Here is a 15,655-nt window from a genome sequence, read left to right as displayed (position 1 = left end):
AAATATTTAAAGGTCCCATATTGTACACCTTTTTGAAGTTTTATTTTTAGGTTTTGATGTCCTTAAGAATATATATTTGCAGTATCTCAATATATTTTTACAGCTCCTATCTCAGGAGCTCTGCCAAGAACAGGTCGATTTTGGCCTGTCTGCTTAATATTCATGAGCCTCTCTTCTGATTGGCCTGTTGCTTTCTGAGTGACCCATCATTTCATAGCCACTAGACCTCTGCTATAATGAAAAAAGCCAGGCAATTTCAGTTTTGGCGATATGGGACCTTTAATATATGTTTTGTCGTCTCAAAATGATGTTATTTCCTATGTTCAGGAGCCCAGGTTGGCCCGTGTGCAGCCCACCCCGTCCAGGCGCTTGTTCAGCATCAGCGACACCAGCACCAGCACCAACCCCGACAACTCCAGCAGGTGAGCCACACAACACACACACAACATCTCCTGTGTTTACGCTTTTCCGAGCTCATCCATCATCCTGTGTGTGTGTGTAGCTTGTTGAGCCGGAGCTCTTCGTACACACGCCGATTGAACAGCCAATCCACCGGAGAAGTGTCGGGTCAAAACCCCTCGTTACCTCGTAGCTCATCTTATGGAAGGAAACTTGATGACCCTTCAGTGACCTCTGTAACCACGGGAACCTCTGGACTCAGTCGCCTCAATAGTCTTCTGGCTCAGAGGTTCGTGTGTCTCTGATCGTGCGTGATGTGAGCGCGTCTTTTGCATTGGTCTGATCTGGCGTCTCTCTCATAGGTCGGCTCAGGAAGAGGCTGAGAAGAAGGAGCCCGTCTCCAATTCTGTGCCCACGACAACCACATCAGGCGAGCCAGAGACCAAACAGAGACGCAAGTGAGTGTGTGATGATTTATACACCACAGAGTGATAATAAACCTTTTATCCTGCTGGAAAAAACACATCTTACTTGCCTTGACCCATTTCATTTCTTAAAACACTGAACGGTACACTGGCTGGCCCCAAAAAAAGGATTTAAACAGGCAAATGCTTAACTCTATGACTGGATCATTTTTGCAGTGATTATTATGTTTCTAGCATGTTATATGTTTGGCAATAGATCCTCTAACTCTAATTGATGGAGTGTGTAGCTTTTCATCTCTTAAACAACCATGTCTGAAGACACATGGCCATATTCCAGGATGACAATGTCCAGATTCCTCAGGCTCAGATTGTGAAAGAATGGTTGTGAGGATCATGAAGAATCATTGTCACACATGAATCGTCTCCTCTGAGTCCAGATGTTAAATTCACTGAAAGTCTTTGGGATGTGCTGGAGGAGACTTTACAGAGCGCTGGACTCTTGCGTTTGTCAATACAAGATCTTGACCAAATATTGATGCACCTCTTGATTGAAATGACATCACAACATTTATTTCCATCAAGAGGTTCATACATTTTTGGTCAAGATCTTGTATTGACAAACGCAAGAGTCCAGCGCTCTGTAAAGTCTCCTCCAGTACATCCTAAAGACTTTTGGGGAAGAACATCAGTTGCGCTTGTCACCCTCTCAAGTTGTATTTACCACTGGGAAGCTCCGGGATAATTCTAATACCCAAGTTCCCGAGTTGGACGCGCCATAAACATTAAACATGGCGGACGGGAGAACGATTGCTGCTGTGGCTGCTATTCTTTACTAGTTTTTCCCACAGCTGCCTTGTCTCGTCATTAAAGTAGTGCAGATCTACATATATGAATAATCATTCAAAGCTTATTGTATGTTTTTTTTTTATACACACTGAAAATAGCCTGTATTTGATTGAAATTCCAGAACTGTCAGCAAGCGGTGAATGTTTATATGGTTGTAGTGTTGTCACGATACCAAAATTATTGTTTCGATACCGATACCAAGTCAAGTATTGCGATTTCGATACTTTTTCAATACTTTTCCTGAAAAGGGAGAAACACTCTCAAATATCATTGCTGTGCTTTATTTTAAAACCGGGACAACATTCTAATCATATAACACACTAATATGAACATATGAACAGCAGATATATTAAACATTTGAACAAAATATGAAATATCAAAATATAAAAAATAAATTAGAGCAATGACATTCAAGGTAAATTTTTTTTAAATTTAGCAGCATTATCTCATTTATCATAAGAAACATAAGAGCTTTATCTTGATTCTGAACTTTGAATAAAAATATGAACAGCGATTATATTAAACAATGTTTAATATTGGTAACATATGATAAGCCTCATTGGTGATATATTTGACATGTGGGGAGAGAGTTGTGGAAGGCCTATACTTCATGTTAAACATAAATATATAGCAATAGCAGCAAAGACAACGTCGGCAGTGTTGACGGCAAAATAGGCTACAGAATAATTTGTTCTGTATTGAGAGGTGCAATATTTGAAAATCGATAATATTTTTTTTAATTACATTTATTGTATTTCTGTCAAAACTTTCAAACATCAAAATGTCATTTATTAATATGTATTCGTGTCAAAATGACATAGAAACATCTTTTCCTATTCTATTTTGCCTGGAAACGCTTCCAACAGGCTTGCGTGTCGCGTGAAAAATAGGCGTCGGTTCTATTTGTAGCATACACGCGTTTTCCGCGCGTCTCGAGCTGCGCCCAGACGCGTGTGTCACACAGGCAGTTAACATGGGAGCCGAAATAAAAACGGACACGACACGCAGACAGTGTGTCGCCGGCCTTACAAATCTTGAACGCAGTCATTCTTAGAAGTATCGATACTAATAAATTAAGGAATCGTGACGTTTTTAATTTCCAATTTACTTTTGAAGTATCGGTGCACCGTGCAACAGAGCAAGGTAGGCAACGTACTTCCATATGTCACTCCTCGCGTCATCTTTTTCTACGAGTCGTGGACCACTTGTGCTCGCACATGCAGCCATCTCGCTGTAGTGTTTTGTCACATGACACTGACAGCGGCAGGTTCTTTGCTGCGTGCGTCAGGAAAAAAACACAGACGTCCATAGGGAGGCGTTTTTGGGGGTTTTTTTTAAGTATCAATACTGAAAAATTTAGGTATCGTGACGTTTTTTAATTTCCGAGTATCGCGATACTTTTGAAGTATCGGTACACCGTGCAACACTATATGGTTGTCAATAAATGGAATGCGAAATATCAATTTGGCTTTAATAAGATTTTCCAAATAAATGGGCAAGAATAAAGCTGGTGTTGTCCATGATTCCTGTTCTTTCCCGACAACAAAGTGCTTGAATGCGACGAGCTTGTAATCACAACTCGGAAGTGGGAAGTTGGATATTTTTCCGATAGCACGTGGAGGCAGCATTAGATCAGTTTGGGCCAGCTACAAGATAGTTTTAGCTACATTTTCATTGTTTTCATTTGCTGAAGCTTGAGTTTGTATGTGTGTGTAGGTCCTATCTGACTCCAGTGCGTGACGAGGAAGCGGAAGCTCAAAGAAAAGCCCGATCCAGACATGCCCGTCAGTCCAGACGCTCCACACAGGTCAGCCTTATGACCTTCAGTCCAGTGCTGTTTTTGTTCACAAATATTTTAAATGGTTTTCGTTAAAGGTGTAGTGTGTGATTTTTAGCGGCATCTAGTGGTCAGGTTGCGAATTGCAACCATCAGAAGTTACGGTTGCCGACAGGAAGTGATGTCGTCGTCTGAGACAGCAGAGAGTAGCCAGTTAAACAATGAGGTTTCTTTACAAAGATAAATTATGCAATTATATTTACTTAATTATTAAAACGGTATATTATTGTTACCTGTTCATCATTGTGTCAGTGTTTTATTGGCTGACTTTAGCTCGCTTCTTTGCACGAAGAACAACATAGTGACGAAACGCGTTTGTCCGTTCAGGGCCACTGTAGAAACATGTCAATGTAAGGGGACCCGCAGTGTGTGTAAATAGAAATGGCTCATTCTAAGGTAATAAAAACATAACGCTTCATTATGTAAGGTCTTTATACACCACTGAGAACATAGTTATGGATATGATATTGCATTTCTGTCAACAGATCCTCCTAAATATTACACAATGCACCTTTAATTAAAATAACATGACATAAAATATAAATATTAGATGAAAAATGTTAAAGAAAATTAGAAATGTTGCCTTTGATTGATGTATTTGACATGTAAAGCAACCAACCACAGTTCAGTTCGTTTTTACATAATATTTAGCAACAGATAAATCTGAAATCATAATGATAGCTCTACCTATCGATGCTTCCTCAGAAGTGCTCATAGTAGCAGCCTGGGAAATGTCATGTGGAATATGTATTAAACAGTCAGTGGGCGGTGTGTGTCTAAGGCTATGTGACCTTTAACCCTGAACTTTGACCTTGACTCAGGGAAAACATTTGTGTAGAGCAGTTTCATTTACTCGCAGCTGGAGTCCTGACATCTCCGTGTGACTGTTGTGTTTGCTCTTCAGGGAGTTACTCTCACAGACCTGCAGGAAGCGGAGAAGACAATGAAGACGGAAAACAAGGGAAAGGAGAAGAAAGAAGAGGAGGAGAAAGAAGGGAAGCAAAAGAAGGCAGAGGAAGGGGTGAGAAAGGTTGAGTTTGATCCAAATATCTGTTTGTTCTGCACTCGGAGAACTCGCTGAGAAACCAGGCAGACATATTAAAGGTTAAAGGTCAATTGTGTCACATTTTTGGATGTTATATTACTTTCTCAAACTGGACAATAACTTAATTGATGTGTGTACAGTAGCTGAGGGGGGGAATGTTTGAGAAACCTGTTTGGAAACAATAATTAGCAGTGGTTTATAAGTAATTTATGTATATATAATGAGTGTGTGTGTGTAAGTAAATGTATTTATGTTAATATGTAGTATTTATTCATATATTAATAATAACTTTTAATTTATATTTATATATATATATATATTGTAAAAAAAATGTATTTTTTTTTTTTCTGCACAAATTGTTTAGTAGTTATTAAGAATATTTGAATTTGGTGATCTTACCTAAATGTATATTTTAATCAAAGCAGATTTTGTAAGTGTGTGTGTGACCTTGTAGAGTTAGTGTAAGGGGAGAGAATATACAGTTTGTACAGTATAAAAAACATTATGTCTATGGAAAGTCCCCATATGAAAACACAACGTGTGTGTGTGTGTGTGTGTGTGTGTGTGCAGGAGGTGAGCTGGCGCTCTCGTATCGCTAACCTGCAGAAGTCGGATTTACTGGGACTCACACACCCCCCTGGTGCTCCACGTCCTGACCGACAAGGTGACCTTTCACCTTTAACCCCGCATCACTGGATGTCATTACACAACACTGATATGTTTGGGTATCTCTCTCTGTAACACTTCTTCTACATTGTGTGTGTGTCAGATGCAGACAGCGCAGCCGCAGACAGTGAGGAGCGAGCGAGGGAGCGCAGGAGAGCCAGAGCGAGGAGGAGAGGAAAAACTGGAGAGGTGATGAAGATGAGGACATGTGATCAAAACTGGAGATCAAGAAATAGATTCTGGATTTAAATGTTTACTTCTGTATCTTCAGGGCGATGACTATGATCCCAGTGGAGAGGAGGAGAGTAGTGGTGGGCGGGACCCACAGGTCTGACCAATCAGCATGCACTTTTAATTGATTGACAGTGATGGGGAAAAAAAAGATATAATATTTAATGCATGTTTTTTAATATATAATATGTATACAATATATTTTAATATAATGAATGCATGTTTTTAATTGATTAAAAGTAATAGCACTTCATGAGGGGAAAATATATTTGATATTACTGATTTAAAATCTATAAATGCATTTTATTATATGTATATACTTTAGACTGATTAGTAGTCTTCATATATTCGAAAATATAATTATAAAATACTATTTAAAAATATAATATTAATGTGTTCTTGTATATTAATGAATTAAGTGTCTTTTTTTTTTAATTGTATGGATTTTATGGTTTTTTTTGCTCTCCCTCATGCAGACAGACAGACACGTGAGCAGCAGGTATGAGTCTGACCTTTGACCTTTCACTTTGTTTGATGATGTCAGCATGCGTCCTCATTCTGTCTGTCTGTCTTGTCTTCCTCTCAGGTTTGATTCAGGCTTGAATGACTGTATCGTCACGAGAGGATCGGAGTCCCGGGACTTTAAGAAGGTATGGAGGGGTTTGTGGTTAAACTGGTTGTGTTAGCAGGAGGTGTGTGTGTGTGTGTGTGTGTTATATGTCTGTATTGGTGTGTTTCAGTTGTTTGAGGAGATGTCCAGAGAGAACCGCCGTCTGCAGTCACAGTTATCAGACACACAGAGAACCATTTCACTGACCCGCGTGGAGCTGGAAAAGGCCACACAGGTGCGCGCACACACACACACACACACACACACACACACACACACACACACACGAACATTGATCAGCTAAATTATCATCATGACAGCAGTGGCAGAAATTCACTTTTTGTCAAATAACTGTAGTAAAAAAAAAAAAAATGTTGTAAGTATAAAAAGCATAACCTGATATCCATTTGTCTATTTTTTTTTAAATCACTTACTCATTACTCAATAGAAGAATTCATGAAAGGGAATTTTTAAAGGTACCTAACAAAATCAAATATTAAAGTAAAATATTGAAAAATTTGGAAAAGTACAAAGATAATCAAATGTAAAATAAAACTGATAAAAAAAATAAAACTATAAATTGTTAAAACTTTCAATTATGCCCTTAGTACCATTTAATGTAATTATATATATATATATATATATATATATATATATACATGCATACATGCATACATAATAATTATTATATATATATATATATAACAATTATACTATATTTAATATTATATTTAAAAATAATACCATTTAAACTACTTAAATGTGTATATACGTTTTTTCACATTTTGTATAATTATATACATACAAGTTTTATTTAATATATATTATTTTGATTCATATAAATGTATATTTTTAGTTAACCAAGTTTGTTTTATATACATTTTATTTTAGATTAAAGTCAGATTTTTTTTTTCTGAATAATTCTATCATTTAAACTTTTGTTGGTTGTGTGTTACTTGCAAATATACATGTCGTAAAGGATGAATTCTGAATTCTGAATAAAGCTGAATTCGTGAAGGCTACTGTAATGTTCCTGAAGACTACTGTAATGTTCCTGAAGACTACTGTAATGGCTGTTCCTGAAGGCTACTGTAATGTTCCTGAAGACTACTGTAATGTTCCTGAAGACTACTGTAATGTTCCTGAAGGCTACTGTAATGTTCCTGAAGACTACTGTAATGTTCCTGAAGGCTACTGTAATGTTCCTGAAGACTACTGTAATGTTCCTGAAGACTACTGTAATGGCTGTTCCTGAAGGCTACTGTAATGTTCCTGAAGACTACTGTAATGTTCCTGAAGACTACTGTAATGTTCCTGAAGGCTACTGTAATGTTCCTGAAGGCTACTGTAATGGCTGTTCCTGAAGGCTACTGTAATGTTCCTGAAGGCTACTGTAATGTTCCTGAAGGCTACTGTAATGTTCCTGAAGACTACTGTAATGTTCCTGAAGGCTACTGTAATGGCTGTTCCTGAAGACTACTGTAATGTTCCTGAAGGCTACTGTAATGGCTGTTCCTGAAGACTACTGTAATGTTCCTGAAGGCTACTGTAATGTTCCTGAAGGCTACTGTAATGGCTGTTCCTGAAGGCTACTGTAATGTTCCTGAAGGCTACTGTAATGTTCCTGAAGGCTACTGTAATGGCTGTTCCTGAAGGCTACTGTAATGTTCCTGAAGGCTACTGTAATGTTCCTGAAGGCTACTGTAATGTTCCTGAAGGCTACTGTAATGTTCCTGAAGGCTACTGTAATGGCTGTTCCTGAAGGCTACTGTAATGTTCCTGAAGGCTACTGTAATGTTCCTGAAGGCTACTGTAATGGCTGTTCCTGAAGGCTACTGTAATGGCTGTTCCTGAAGGCTACTGTAATGGCTGTTCCTGAAGGCTACTGTAATGTTCCTGAAGGCTACTGTAATGTTCCTGAAGGCTACTGTAATGGCTGTTCCTGAAGGCTACTGTAATGGCTGTTCCTGAAGGCTACTGTAATGGCTGTTCCTGAAGGCTACTGTAATGGCTGTTCCTGAAGGCTACTGTAATGTTCCTGAAGGCTACTGTAATGTTCCTGAAGACTACTGTAATGTTCCTGAAGACTACTGTAATGTTCCTGAAGACTACTGTAATGGCTGTTCCTGAAGACTACTGTAATGTTCCTGAAGGCTACTGTAATGTTCCTGAAGACTACTGTAATGTTCCTGAAGACTACTGTAATGTTCCTGAAGGCTACTGTAATGGCTGTTCCTGAAGGCTACTGTAATGTTCCTGAAGGCTACTGTATGTTCCTGAAGGCTACTGTAATGTTCCTGAAGACTACTGTAATGTTCCTGAAGGCTACTGTATGTTCCTGAAGGCTACTGTAATGTTCCTGAAGGCTACTGTAATGTTCCTGAAGGCTACTGTAATGTTCCTGAAGGCTACATATTTTCATATTTGAATGGTTGTACTCGAGGACTGTAGACAGACTGATATTGGCATATTTTCTTCTAGTATTTCTTCTATATTTTCTTCACTATATTTGACTCTTAACTGTGTTTGTGTGTGTTACAGAGGCAGGAGAGATTCACAGACTGCACGGCTCTGTTGGAAATGGAAAAGAAGGTGAGTTTACAGAACATCAACTCACTGAAGTAATGAAAAACATGTGGAATTTTCCCTGAATGGAAGTTTTCAATCTTATGATGTCATTCCACATGCTTGTTTTCTCTGTGTCTCAGGAGAAAAAGATGTTAGAGAGGCGAGCCGCTGAGTTGGAAGAGGAGTTAAAGGTGAGCGCACATGATCACGGAAGGCTTGTTCTGATTGGCTCTTCCAGTCAGCTCGGTTGCTGATTGGCTTAGAGGCGCCTGGAGCGTTTCTATCCACTGAAACGTTGTGAATGCAACTTTTAATACTGTATCGCTGAGAGCAATACAGCCAACTCAAGTAAAACCAGTTTAACGAGGCGTTTGCCTTACACACTCACTTGGTATGACACAAAGTCACAAGTAATAAATCATACTTCTGCACTGTTAATGTGAGTTTCTGTCCTAACTAGCTGTGATGGTTGCCTGGTTTCTATTTCTCACAGTTAAATCTGATTGGTCCTGCTTTATATAACTGCATAATACATCAAATACTGGATGTTCTGGCTTTGAGTTTGCAGCATAATATAAGATCAACGGACAGAGTGGTCATAATATCATAATATAATATAATTACAAAAGCTGAGATTTAAAATTGTATATAATATTATATAAAAATAATAAAAGCTGAGTTTGAAACTGACAAAGTGGGCAAACAAAAGAAAATGTAAAAAAAAAAAAATGTTATATTGATTTTATTAATTGTTATTATCGTTAATTTTTATTTTTTATATTGTCCTTGCTTAGTGGCCAATGAAACCAAATGAATATATTAACATTATTAATATAACTGACATAATTGAGTCTGTGATCAGTGGCCAAACAAAAGTATATTAATATTCATCTTCTTAACTATTAATAATGTATCATTAATAGTCTGTGGTCAGTGGCCAAACAAAAGTAATATACAAATATATAATGTAGTAGTAGTAGTATTACTACATTATAAATATAAATTTAATATAAATGTAAATGATTATTCATATATGTGTAACATATTATTAAAAATAAATGTATACTTTTTAATTGACATATAATTGTCTCATTATATTACAATATTATAAATATAAATGTTTATTTTAAAAATATGCATATTACTGTGTTCAAATATACATTTCATTATTTATATACTTTTAAAAAAAGCAATTGTGTTTATTGTTATTCATTATTATTGGTTATTTTAATTAATTATTAACTATTAAAAATATATAAATTGACAGTCCCTGGTCATTGTCCAATCAAATTAAAATGTTGAACAAAAATAATATACTAATATTAAAAAATATATATAATATAATATTTATGAATTGTATGGACTACCTTTGAGTTTGCCAGCCCCTGGTCACAGTATACTTGCATTATTTGGAAAACGGCAGCTTGAACATTATTCAAAACATCTCCTTTTTCTTGTTCCCCGGAGGAAAAAAAGTCATATGGGTTTGGATCGACATGAGTGTGAGTAAATGATCAGAATTGACATTTCAGTGTGTGTGTGAGCTGCTCCTTTAAATGAGAAAGTGGTCTGAAAGAGGTAAAGATCTGCCGTGCGTCTGCAGGTTTTAGGAGATCTGAGGGCGGACAACCAGAGGCTGAAGGATGAGAACGGCGCGCTCATCAGAGTCATCAGCAAACTCTCCAAATAGAGCGAGAGAAGGACGAGCAGAAGACCGAGAGAGAGACAGAGAAACTCACAACCCCCCCCTCCACACACACACACACACACCGACGTCCTTCCCGAGAGCCAAAGAAGGGAAAAGAGGAGGAGAGGAACGACAGAGAGGAATGTCACTGTTTCATGACGGGATCATTTACCTTCCTGCAGGACTGTGTGTGTGTGTGTGTGTGTGCCGTGTTTCAACTTCAACCATGTTCTCAGGAGGCCAACAAGCGAGGAGGAGATGCAACCGAGCTTCAGATTTCTCTCTTTCTCTCTCTCTCACACACACACACTCGCACTCGTGCACCATGCACATTCCCATAAGCGTGAGCGCACACACTCCACACACATTCCACGAGTCTCAGGCAGCTGAAGTCTGCAGTATTTTTGCATCTTTGCACAAACACACACACACGATTGAGAGGTTCTACCCTAAACTCCACTAAAGGTGGTCTGAATATGTCACTCAAAACCAGCGCGACAATCATTCGTTGACATTGGTGCAGATTTTCATGCTTGCCGAAAGCACGCCAGGCTGTTTCGCAGCTAGTTATGCTATGCATCTTTTTTAAAAGCGACACGTACGGCGAGCAATGCGGAAATGTCCATTTTCGTATTTTTTTTACCCTCGTTTGATCCATCCTTGCTCCTGTCGTCGAGGGCGATGGCTTTTGTTTATTGTGTAAATGTACAAATATTACGCATTTGAACTCATAACGCTATAAACTGTAACTTGGTATCAGCTCTATTTTCTCCACGTGTTGTTTTTCTAATATATTAAATGACTGTTGGCACTTAATAAAATATCTGTGTTTGTAGCTTAGTGCCTGTTTATTGAAGCTGTGGTTCATTGTTCTGTGCGATTGCAATTGGTGCTTCGAAACAACGGTTTCAAAATCTTCTTGAAGAGCATTTTTGGGCATCAGGTGTTTGCAAACATTCGATTCTAATGTTACGTTCAGAATTATTGATCATGTTTGATTTCATCATAAGTGAATCACAATGATTGATTCATCGATTTGGTTATTTTTAGACAAGTTTAAATGCTTGATTTGGAAAGTTTGGCATTACTTTTAAATTTTTTAGGCATCGGGTGTTTGATTCAAATGTTCAGTTCGGCATTTTTTGGTTTTGTTTATTCATCGTAAGTGTGTTTGATTGATTTGAACTTTAGATTTTTGTCTATAAAATGTGCGCACATTTTAATTGAACATTTTAGGTAGTATTTATGGACCTCATACACACATTTGTACATTCAATATAGCATTTTTGACCATATGTGTGTGTGTGATTGTGCACTTTTGATTCGAACTTTCAATTCAGCATTTTTTTGGTCATTAAATATGTTGAAGTAGTGCTGTCAAATCAGTTAATAACAATTAATCACATCTACCATAAAAGTTTGTAAATATATAATGTGTGTGTGTATATGTATATATTTATATATACACACACACGCATATATATTTCAAACTTTTATGGTAGATTTTGACAGCACTACTTTAAACATCTGAATTGAACATTCTGTTTAGCATTTCTGGACCGCAAATGTGCATATATGAATAAATGTAATTCTGCATTATTTCAGATTTATTTCAGACTTTCAGTTCAGTATTTTTGGGTATGTTCAGATTTGAAGGTTTGAGGATTTTTGGTAATCATAAATGCAATCAAGTTTGATCTGAAGACATTTGAGTATTGAGTATCACGGGTGATAGAACGTAATGTTTGTCATATTTAGCATAATCTGCATATCTGAACATTTCATTCAGAGTTATTGACCAACCATCATACTTGCATACGTTTGATTTTAAGTTTCAGTTCCTCAATTTTGGGCATCATATCTGTGTTCGAACTTTGATTCAAATGATTCATAATAAGCGCTTTTCCATTCAGCTTTTTAGGCCATAAAACATGTTCAAAAGTTTAAACTAAACATTCTATTTAGATCATTCTCACATTTGAACATTGGATTTTAGCATTTTTGACCATATCTGTGTAAGAAGGTTTCATTCAAACTTTCAATTCAAAATTTTTGGGGTATTATTTGAACATTCAATAATATATTTATTGCATTATTTGACCAGCCCTGCATATGGTTCAGTCGAATTTCCAGTTCAGGATCATATGTGGACATTCAAAAGTTTTATTCGAAGGTCTAATTCAACATTTTTGTGTGTCAAATGTCCACATTCGAAAGTTTGATTAGAAGAATCAATTCATCCCATCATTCAAAATTAAATTTTTAGCAGTAGTTATTAAAGGTAGGGTTTGTCATTTTCGGAGCAGCTAGCGATAGCGAGTTAGCTTTAAAAGCATAAGATCCCACCCTCCCTTCAGAAACCCACGCCTCCTTCAAAACACATGAACGCTTACAAAAGCGTGACGAGAGACGGTGTGGTGAACAAATGAGTCCTACTGAAGAGATGAGTCCGAGCTTAGGACCCAAGCAATCCGATTGGTTCAAAGCACGTTTTATGGATAATCGCTTTAGTGCCTGGTTACAAATCATACAAAAATCACTTTATTATAGAAGACGTTTGTACTATGTTATAACGAGTCATTAATGTATTTTAACTTATACGTTTCATATACTAGTATTTAACCGAAGCTATAGATTGTGAAATTAATTTTAAATAGGCGCTATCTGCATAAACGAACAACATATTTGAGCTTCAAACAACTACATTCTCCACTGAAAAACTCTTAAAACTACATTTCGTGACACAATAACAGTAGTATTTTTGAATTTCGTGGTCTTTCTCCTGTGCTATTGACGCAACTTGAGATTTTAAATATTAGCTATAGAATATATACAATTTACATATATAATATACAATTTAATTTAATCTTACCTTGCATATAGCAGCGGGATTTAGCATTCTACATAAAGCTACCACATAATAACAGTAAAACAGCTCACGTTAGCTACAAGTTATCGGGAGAACAGATTTAGATCAGGCATACTACTGGCATACTAATGGGGTCCTAAGCTCGGACTCATCTCTTCAATAGGACTCGTTTGTTCACCACAACGGCGTTAAACTACCTCATGTCTCAAAGCACATAAAATTACATTATACCATGGTCTGGGTGAATACTCGATTCTGATTGGCTGCAGGGTGTCCATTAAAAAGTGATAGAGGACACCTAGTAAAGGAGTTCTGGTGAAACTGACTGTTTACCGTTCGAAATTAATAAATAAATGTGCTGGCTACGTCAGCTGTGAGTAACCATAGCAACAGGCAGTAAACTGAAGGGTTCTACGAGCTGAGCGGACTATAAATATCTCCGGTTGCTAAATAAACCGTCAGGCGTAACCAGGGAAACCAAGTTATTGTTTGTAAAAACTTTAGATTTCGATTGTTAAACTAATTAAAATATAAACTAATGTTTTAAAAATGTGTTATTTGGCAAGTGACCATGGTATAAGCAGGTTAATGCCCGACGAGGTGTCCATTGTCAGGTATTAATGGACTTCGGCGGAGGCAACTCCGCTGCGCGTCCGACGGTTCACGCCTCGCCGTCGTCCATTGATACCTGACAATGGACACCTCGTCGGGCATTAACCCTTACATAATAATGAACATAACTTAAAGAGCTCTGGCCTGTATCACCGGACTGCTGCAGATTCATTTCGCCGTTGATAGTGTTGCCATAGAAACGTATAAATTCGAGTCACGAACCGCTCCGAGAATAACGTCACAGGTTTCCATCTCTTGATAAATGACAGTAGTTATGGCGTGAACGCAGCATAAGCTCATTGTTTTGGTTCAGGAGGAACTGTAAAAGGCACCGCTGTTTGTTTGCGGTGTTCGTTGACTGACGTCTGTCTAACTCTGATAGCATGAAACACGCTGATGTCGTGTGAAGTCTGCGTGAACAGCTGTGTGGAGGTATGAAAATACATACATAGACAGGCAGGTAGGACCGAATGCAATGATTGGACGAACATTTTTTGGTCCTACGCCTTCCATAGACGATATATACATATAAATGTATATCTAGACCACTTAGTGATTGCGATCAGGATGTGAAGAGACTTTCAACCAGCATAACAAAAAATGTTTCTGGAACAAATCACCCACCCTGCCTTTAAGTTGTCAGTCTTTCTGTCCTTCTCATCATTCACCAGTTCTCCCTAATGCCTGTGTGCCTGTCTACCAGATGTCCCTCATCATCATCAGAGAGCGAGAGAGAGAGAGAGAAGAAGAACAGCTGGAATAATAGACCTAACATTCCCACAGAGAGAAGGACAGGAAGTTACTGTAACACTGGACAGTGTGAGAGCGAAAGGCAAAATTATGAATTCGGCCTCTACTTCTTCACCTTGTTTAGAAAGTCGGAGAACAATGAGAGGATAACGGAGAAACCATGAGGGTGAGAAAACGTTAAAATGAACTCCAGGGAGATTCAGACACGTGCTGCACGGATCAGACATTTGCCTCTCGTTACCTTTGGCAAAACACTGAATGACCCTTGAGAATGAATGCCATCCTCTCATCTGTTTGTCTCATCTACATATACACTGACAACAAGGACAGCTCCTAATAAGGTACGCAGAGCCAGTCTTGCTGTAAATATCCCTGCGGCCTGAGGGAGAGAGAGGGAGAGAAAGAGGAAGGGAGGGCGGGGAGGAAAAGTCTGGAGCGGATGGATTGCGGCCTTATAAGGGTAAAGCTGCTCTTTTCCCAGGGTCTGGAACCCCAAACTCCGGCAAGCTGCCAAATGGAAACGGAACAGGGTTTGGCGCCATCTAGAGCCTGAATAGTGTCATGAGTTCAAATCGTCATGTCAACATTTCAAGTAACTTTAACGTTTTGTTCTGCAACATAAATTTATCCTTTTCACATTTTTTCTCAGAAGCGGAAGTCGTCATAGTTGGTTAAACTTAATGAAAGACTACAAACTCGTGGTGAATGAAAGACTACAAACGGGCAGTTTATCTGTGTATCATCCTTCCTTAGCAACCACCCGTAGCAACGTGTTTTTGTTAGTAAAACTAGCAGCCCATAATGTTTAAAAGTACATTTTGATCTTTAGAGCAGCATGAGAGTCGATGAGTGATTTGAGTAACAATTTGGAGATCCTTCTGAAATACAAAAATGTGTTGGAGATTTAATATAGTGGTTGCCGTTTTATAAATAAACGATTTATAACCGTTAATCGTGTTGTTGTTGTTGTTGTGGGAAAGTAAGTTAAATGATGACAGGAAAATACATCCTTGTTTACATATTAATTAATAAGCTAATCACATATATATATATAGATATAGATATAGATATAGATATATCCTCCTGGGAGCAGGAATAGACTTTTGTCCA

The 15,655-nt window shown here is 37.8% G+C and overlaps 1 protein-coding gene and 1 long non-coding RNA gene across 3 annotated transcripts in view; one reads left to right on the top strand and one right to left on the bottom strand.

Moving 5' to 3' along the window:
* Positions 1 to 11,149, top strand: part of LOC309490086 (protein phosphatase 1 regulatory subunit 12A) — a 27,143-nt gene extending 15,994 nt beyond the window's left edge. Inside the window, exons 11-24 of one of the 2 annotated variants that reach the window (XM_082159086.1) lie at positions 328 to 422; positions 503 to 688; positions 762 to 857; positions 3,387 to 3,477; positions 4,412 to 4,528; positions 5,123 to 5,216; positions 5,322 to 5,407; positions 5,490 to 5,546; positions 5,926 to 5,948; positions 6,036 to 6,099; positions 6,190 to 6,294; positions 8,601 to 8,651; positions 8,768 to 8,818; positions 10,231 to 11,149. In XM_082159086.1, coding sequence (XP_082015212.1) covers positions 328 to 422; positions 503 to 688; positions 762 to 857; positions 3,387 to 3,477; positions 4,412 to 4,528; positions 5,123 to 5,216; positions 5,322 to 5,407; positions 5,490 to 5,546; positions 5,926 to 5,948; positions 6,036 to 6,099; positions 6,190 to 6,294; positions 8,601 to 8,651; positions 8,768 to 8,818; positions 10,231 to 10,317 — 1,203 coding nt within the window. In that variant the 3' untranslated portion in view covers positions 10,318 to 11,149. Of the gene's footprint in view, positions 1 to 327; positions 423 to 502; positions 689 to 761; positions 858 to 3,386; positions 3,478 to 4,411; positions 4,529 to 5,122; positions 5,217 to 5,321; positions 5,408 to 5,489; positions 5,547 to 5,925; positions 5,949 to 6,035; positions 6,100 to 6,189; positions 6,295 to 8,600; positions 8,652 to 8,767; positions 8,819 to 10,094; positions 10,194 to 10,230 lie in introns of those variants that run through there. The other variant, XM_082159087.1, reaches the window with a different exon arrangement.
* On the bottom strand, positions 10,829 to 15,655 carry LOC309490134. Its single transcript, XR_014202595.1, has 2 exons — positions 13,872 to 15,655; positions 10,829 to 13,823 (listed from the first exon to the last, which is right to left on the bottom strand). It is a non-coding gene; the product is annotated as an uncharacterized lncRNA (long non-coding RNA).

The sequence above is a fragment of the Leuciscus leuciscus genome, assembly GCF_965113295.1.
Source record: "Leuciscus leuciscus genome assembly, chromosome: 25".
Taxonomy (NCBI): domain Eukaryota; kingdom Metazoa; phylum Chordata; class Actinopteri; order Cypriniformes; family Leuciscidae; genus Leuciscus; species Leuciscus leuciscus.
Note: the sequence above shows the minus strand (reverse complement) of the source record. Positions and strands in the feature narration are given on the sequence as shown.